Source organism: Bidens hawaiensis, unplaced genomic scaffold (genome assembly GCF_021521415.1).
Source record: "Bidens hawaiensis isolate Kalapana, Puna unplaced genomic scaffold, B.hawaiensis_p1.1 tig00010463_1, whole genome shotgun sequence".
Taxonomy (NCBI): domain Eukaryota; kingdom Viridiplantae; phylum Streptophyta; class Magnoliopsida; order Asterales; family Asteraceae; genus Bidens; species Bidens hawaiensis.
This window is the reverse complement of record NW_027491797.1, coordinates 776,913-784,020: the sequence shown is the minus strand read 5'-3', so window position 1 is coordinate 784,020 and position 7,108 is coordinate 776,913. Positions and strand designations below refer to the sequence as shown.

The 7,108-nt window shown below is 36.2% G+C and overlaps 2 protein-coding genes across 2 annotated transcripts; one reads left to right on the top strand and one right to left on the bottom strand.

Annotated features, from left to right (window-relative positions):
- The first annotated feature begins 770 nt into the window (after positions 1 to 770).
- Positions 771 to 2,175, top strand: LOC143535287 (subtilisin-like protease SBT3.17). The gene is made up of 3 exons (XM_077029579.1): positions 771 to 1,003; positions 1,700 to 1,797; positions 1,924 to 2,175. Exons 1-3 carry the CDS (start codon positions 822 to 824, stop codon positions 2,001 to 2,003), a joined length of 360 nt encoding a protein of 119 aa, XP_076885694.1. The 5' UTR covers positions 771 to 821; the 3' UTR covers positions 2,004 to 2,175.
- Positions 2,176 to 3,495: 1,320 nt separating this feature from the next.
- LOC143535297 (putative receptor protein kinase ZmPK1) lies at positions 3,496 to 6,541 on the bottom strand. The gene is made up of 4 exons (XM_077029588.1): positions 5,677 to 6,541; positions 5,316 to 5,584; positions 5,078 to 5,225; positions 3,496 to 4,837 (listed from the first exon to the last, which is right to left on the bottom strand). Exons 1-4 carry the CDS (start codon positions 6,339 to 6,341, stop codon positions 3,496 to 3,498), a joined length of 2,424 nt encoding a protein of 807 aa, XP_076885703.1. The 5' UTR covers positions 6,342 to 6,541.
- Between the last annotated feature and the right edge of the window lie 567 nt (positions 6,542 to 7,108).

Sequence of the window (7,108 nt, the reverse complement as noted above, 5' to 3'; positions counted from 1 at the left end):
GTATAACTTCATAATATATTAGCTTCATTTCTTCAAATCCTTAATTATTCCCTCAATTGTATGCATGAAAAGAAGTAGAAAATGCGAAGAAACAATACTTAGCATACCATCTGTCTTGAGATGCAAATCAAACTTTGTGATAATTTCAGGGTTACTTTTGATTTGAAGTATCAATACAATGTTTTCTTCATTTTACAGTTGAGTCTTTTTGATTAAGACTTGAGAGGGTTAAGAAGTTTTGCAATTTAGGGAGAGATAGAAATTGTGTAATCAAACCTAAGCACCCATCACTTATCAAACTTAGAAACGAATACAACGATAACGCTCAAAAGAGTGTAAAACCTAGTATAAAGTTATTAACCGGTTAGTAGGCTTGCAAGTAAGTAAAAAAAAAATGTACATCAACGATTAAAAGATGTAGGAAGACGGTAGAAGAAGAGGATAAAGCCATAAAGGAAAATCATCAGAGGTAGGTAATAAAATTGAATATTTGGAGAATTTGGGTGAAGCAAGGAAGAAGAAAAGAAGTAGTGTTTTGTAAAAATAAAATAATTGAAACTGAAAAACACACCGTTTGAGGCCAGTGGAGGTAACTCACCACCTCACTGATCCACACCGGTTTCGAACTCATATTATTATTGGTTATTTCATTTTGGCTGAAATAAAATAAAAAATGATTAGACACGTCAGTCACACGGCCGAATAACAAATGAAAAGAATCAAAAACCATAGTTTCTATGTATTCTTCGTTCTACCTTTGTGATTGATTAAGCAAACTCTAGACTTTGTTATTAAGCAAAAGTTCAAGTATCAATATATATATGGCTCATCGATCCCTCATATTCGTCTTTATCACCATCACCATAACATCATCAATGGCGGAAACCGATTCATCTGTTCCTAAACCAGAAGCAGTAGCAGTTCATATCGTTTACACCGACCGACCTCAACACGAAGAACTCGAAACCTATCACCTTCGCACTCTCTCTTCGGTCCTCGGCAGGTCTCATCTCGTTTAATTGTGTTTTATGTCCGGTTGATTTTGTTACATAATATATGCACTAATTTTATTCCAAATTTATGTCCATTTCTGCAATATGTGTTCGGTGAATTAGGGATTTTACATAATTAGGGTTTTATTATATTATATTAAAATTTTTATGATTTTTGGTATAATTGTTTCGGAATCGTGTCATCAGATGCTACTTCTAGATTTTAGGTTGATTATTACTCCAATTTTGAAACTGACGCCCCGGCGAGTTAGGGTTTTTACAGAGGATTGAACGAATCAAGTTTTTAGCTTCAGAATTTGTGAGAACAGTGAATACAAGTTATTGTTTCTAGTTTTTAGGTTGATCATTGGTAAAGTCTTGAAATCGATGTTTGTTACTGCAATACGAATGCAACGAGGCAAGGCGAGTTAGGCTTTTCTTTCTTTCTTTTTTTTGAGAATAATACGAATTATGTTTTTAACTTCAGAATTTGTGAGGATAGATACAGTTACATCATAATAATAGTGAATATGGTGTAAGTTGTTCACATCTGGATGATTTAATTAGATATGTGTTAAGGATTTTGAATATCTATAATTCATATCAAAATTGGACTTTAGTTACATGAAAGATGTGGATTTATTAATTTTTACTGTCATTGTATTTGAGTTGCTGATTATCATATTAATTTTTTTGTATGATTTTAGTGAGGATGCAGCAAAAGGGGCTTTGCTCTACACTTACAAGCACGCAGCTTGCGGGTTCTCGGCTAAACTCACTCCCAAACAAGTTGAACAACTTTCAAGTATGATTTACATTTTTTACCCTTTAAAACCTCTTGCTATTTGAAGCAGAATTGAATTTAATGATAAAATTTAGTAATAATATGAAAGGAAAGAACATATTATTAATTGGCTATATGTTTTGACAGAACAACCAGGTGTTCTCCAGGTGGTGGCGGACCAAACCATGAGGCTACACAACTCACCTGCAAAGCTGCACGCCATCTAAAAGTATCTGCAACTTTTGATGGCTATACGAGTGTGACTGGTTAATGCTTGTTAAACCTTTGTTATGTAAAATCTGTTACGTTTATGGTGTTGCACTGACTAGAAATATATGGTTTCTAGGATAACTCGAGTTGAACAATGTTTAATAAAAATTAATGGTTTGTGTTAGAGCTCCCCTTGTGCACCTTCTATCTAAATGGTCAACAAAATTCTGTTATGTAAGAAATTGTATTTTGGCAATGAAGAATACACGTAGGAATGTGTTTTACGTGTTATCTTCTTGATAAGTTAATACTTTACGATTCAGAATGTATGTTAGGTTGAATTTTAGATCTTATGTTGCTACATTATTCATTTTGGGGTTCATGTATTCATCTATTGGCTGTTATGTTTGCTATACCGCCTCTACGGAGCACACGCCAGCAGCTGTGGTTACCATCATAGGTACTCAAAATATTGTGTCTAGAGAAGTGGATAGATATTGACTACTGTGTTTGCTCTATGAAGTACCTGTTGTGTTTGCTCCGCGGATAGATAGTGCTTGTTATGTTGTTATATTTGCTCTACGGGTTGGTGTTAAGTTGTTCTATGAAGTGATCGTTGTGTGTTAGTTCAACATGTTGTAGACAAGTTCCAGTGTGTTACAAGTTTACAAGTCTTTTAAGGGCTATGAAGATTGTTAGAACTTGTTAAGTTTTCATCATTGAAGATTGTCGACGATTCACTCGGCAATCCATCGGTGACTGCTGGAAAAAAGTAAGTGAGTTGATTTGGTTGCACGTAGTCAATTAGCCCTAACAAGGCACAGGTTCTAAAGACATGCTTGTGATGACTAGTACACATTTGAGCATTTATGGGTTTTGACATGTGTTAGTGGTTTCTTTTAGATTGCATGAAGCCATATTGGGTTATAACAAGTCATTGTGGTATTAACTATTAAGGGAGTATATGTATTAGTGGTACACTTTTGGACGGTAATGGGCCTTATAATATGTTAGTGGGCTGGTTTTGGTTGCATACTTGCATAGTGTCTCATTACAAGTTATTTTGGTTTTAAGAGTCATGGTTAGCATGGGACTTGCCACATCACATGTGTTAATGTGTTCATTTATGCTACAGAAACGTGTTAATCCGCTCATTTATATCACATAAAGTAACATTAGATAATAACAAGTCATTTTGGTGATAAAGAAACCTCTTATGAATATTGATACACTATTTAGGCCAACCAGCCTGTGTTAGGCTGGTTTTAGTTGTCGTGTCATGTTAAGCCATAATACGTGTGTCATGTTAAGCCATAATACGTCATTTTGTGTTAAGAGACATGGTTATCATGACCACTGCATTTTTGGTACTTAATAATCTTGTAATGTGTTATATAACTAGAAACATAGAGTATTTATATGATTATGTATCTCGAAGGAAGGACGAAAAGAGACAAGAAACTTCAAAGCAACATTACACAAATTATGACCTCTCAATAGTTCCGTATGCTACCGACTGTTTACTTGATCTAGAAGCATATTAACCACTTGGCTCTTTGAGGGCCGGACCTCCATATCATCCTCGGCACATAGCAATGCTATTCTAATCAGCTTTTCCACCATTCCCCGATCAAACACGCCACTTATCGTACCATTTGCCACATCCTCAACCCAAGATTCCGAACCATTTCCCTCAAGCTCGCTCACCCTATTCCTCACCCACTCGACCACCCCAGCCTCGGTCTCACCATCTTCATCCATCCTTTCCTTCTTTCCTCCTGGACCCCGACCTGTTATCATCTCCAAAACCACCACACCGTAGCTGAACACGTCAACTTTTGAAGTGATCGGAAGTTTGAACACCCATTCGGGTGCCATATAGCCTCGAGTCCCTCTGGTAGTCGAAAATCTTGAGTTCTTGACATCACCTCTATCCAATACCCTTGAAAGCCCAAAATCCGCAACTTTAGGATTATAGTTTCCATCCAGCAATATATTATGAGGCTTCACATCACAATGCAGGACCCATTCCAAACACTCTTCGTGTAAATACGCCAATCCTTTCACGGTACCTTTTACAACATCTAACAATGTGTCCCAATTAAGTTTCCTGAGACGTAGGTTTTCAGCCAACGACCCGTTTTCCATATACTCATAAACGATTAGTCTATGCTGCCCTTCAGCACAATAACCCCATGTTTCTGTTAAATTCTTGTGGTTTAGTCTACCAATTGTACTAATTTCCGCTTGAAACTCATCTTCATTTTGGTGGTTACTTATGCTCTTGAGCTTCTTTATCGCTGAAATTCGGTTATCTGCTAATCTTCCCTTATACACAACACCAGCAGCACCTCGCCCGATCTCGTGTCTAAAATTACTAGTCGCTTTCTTCAGCTCGCTATATGTGAACTTTCTGAAAGGTGTTACAGCCGGAGAATAATAATAACTTTGATTGGTTCTAACCGAGGTTCTATGAGTCTTGATCCAGAAAAACAAGATGCAAATGATCTCGATGAACCCGATCACGCATCCAATTATGAGCAGGAATGGGATCATCTTGTTATCCGGTCTATTCTCGTACGATCTTATAATGGGTGTCACTGTAATTGGGTTTGAACAATGAAAGCTTGATTTGTACTTGATGGGTTTTTGCTGAAAAGATGAAACTAATGTTTTTGGTAGTTTGATGTACATTGGATTGTAGAAACCCATTTGGTAGCCATTGTATAAAATAGTCTTGATGTAGCAATAATATGTTCCATCATCATCGTATCCGAACTGGAAACCTTGGCAAGCGCAGTCGTGTAAGCAGTTGTTTTTGCAAGCATCAAGAGTGTAGTTTCTGTGGTACCTGAAAGAATTATAAAGAACTGAAAAACTGTATTGGTGAATATATATATTTTTTTTTTCTGTGTGTTGAAAAATTGAAAACTAGATCTCAATTAAAGTGAAAAAAATAATGATAAAAGCAAAGTAATGAAAATAATAGAATGTGAACAAGTATGATCATAATATTCAAGTCAATGACGAAATGAAAGTCAAATAATTACAACTATAATAATAGATAACAAACTTAGCTAGCTAACAGTACCGAATGTCGTAGCTGTAAAATTCAACATATCGAAGCTCGACGAAATCTTTGTCTTCCGGTTTACAAACCTTGAAGTCGGGTTCACATCCGTAACTCCAATCTTTAGAATTCACCATCTTGTAACCATGTAAACACGTGCATGTCCTACCTGCAGTGGCGGATCCGAACTTTTTAATCAAGGTTTTGTAAAAAAACAAAAAAGGTAGATTTTATATATAAAGATCAACAAATTCTATACCTGAGTCTTGGGAGTAAGTACACAAACTGTTTTGTCCACACACACCATGTATCCTGCAAGAATGAGAAACAGCTTGCCATTGAACTTTCCATTCCATTGATGTCCCATGCTTAACAAGACTATAAAGTCTTAGATTACCATCCATATCAATCTTCATCATTCTCTGCGGACCGTATCCAAAATCCGCAGACACAAATCCTAGACCATCTGTAGAGTTAAACCGACCCTGCGAATCAAGACTCGCTCGTTGGCTATATAAATACTGGTACCTCCCAACTTCCCAAGGTCGTAAGCTAGGATCAGGCCAGAAAATTGTGGTTGTTTCACAAGACTCGCTCGTTGGCTATATAAATACTGGTACCTCCCAACTTCCCAAGGTCGTAAGCTAGGATCAGGCCAGAAAATTGTTGTTGTTTCAAGACTATCGTAATGAAGACGGAGAATGCTATCAGTGTCGAAAAAAAGCTTATAGAAACCAGAAGAATAGTTTGTGGGACTAGTGGAAGCAACAAGTTGTGTGTTTTTTGTAAATGGTTGGTTTGGAAGAAGGGTGTCTGTTGGATGATCAAAGCTTTGCCAAACAAGTGTTCCTTGTTCTTGGAGAATAAGGTTACCAGTGTCATGAAGTTGTAAGTTCATTGAATTATTTGATCTTGTTTGGGTTGACCAAATGATGTATCGACCGGCATCTGTTAGAACAAGATTACCATCTTTTTGTAATGAGAGTTTTGAGTGTTTTCCGTTTACTGGTTCGTCTCGGTTAGCCATCCAAACGATGGTGCGACTGGTGGTGGGGAGGTGGTCAGAGAACCATATGGCGAAACAGTAAGCATTGTCTCCAACTTTGTGGAAACCCGCGGTGAAAAGGCTGTTTGGGGAGGTTATAATGTCGTCGGTGTTTTCGACCGAGACAGATGAACCAGGAGTTAAGCTATGGATGGGGAAGAATAATAATAATAATAAGAAGAAGAAGAAGATGGTAATGTAGTTATGGTGGTGATGAAGAAGATGAAATGGTGCAGGCATGATTTTGATGATGTGAAATGAAAAAAACAAGAGTATTATTTAAAGATATGGTCGTTGTTTTTGCTCCTCATGTTAAGATTATGTGACTTTAATGGAGAAAGAAACAAAAGGAAGGAATACAAAGGCTGTTTGGAATGGGAAATATTTTCTTTCCCAACTATTATTTTTCTTGATGGTAAATAAAAGTGGAGACATTGGAGAATACAAAACCTCTAAAGTCTAAAGAGTATGGCCTTGAAGTTTTTAAGTAAAAGATTCTTAAAGTTTAATCTAAAAATGGTATAAATGTTTTTATAACCTTAGACAATAGAAAAAAGATTATTAACAAAAAACTATTGTGGAGGTGAAAAAATTATGTGATGTTTTAGTTCATGTGTTTGTACTTCGTAAAATACCAAGGGTGGTTTCCTTATATGGATATATTGTTTTGTTTATGTTCTTGATACATGAAAATCACTATCTATAACATAATCAATTCTAAAAATGACCACCCACTTAAAAGATTATAATACATTTCAGCCATATTTTAAAAATTCACTACTACCCCGATAGGCAAAACACAAAAGTACCATTCAACCGCATCTTTCAACATAAAAACGATTTTTAAGCTAAATTAGCACAAAAAGTGCGGTTTAAAAATACAAAAAAATGCGATCAAACACCACCCACACCTTTTGATAGTGAGTAACAAAAGAGGTGCGGTTCACATGACCAACCCAATAGATATAATTCAAAGGTTTCAACATTCAAATTATTCTCTCTTATAT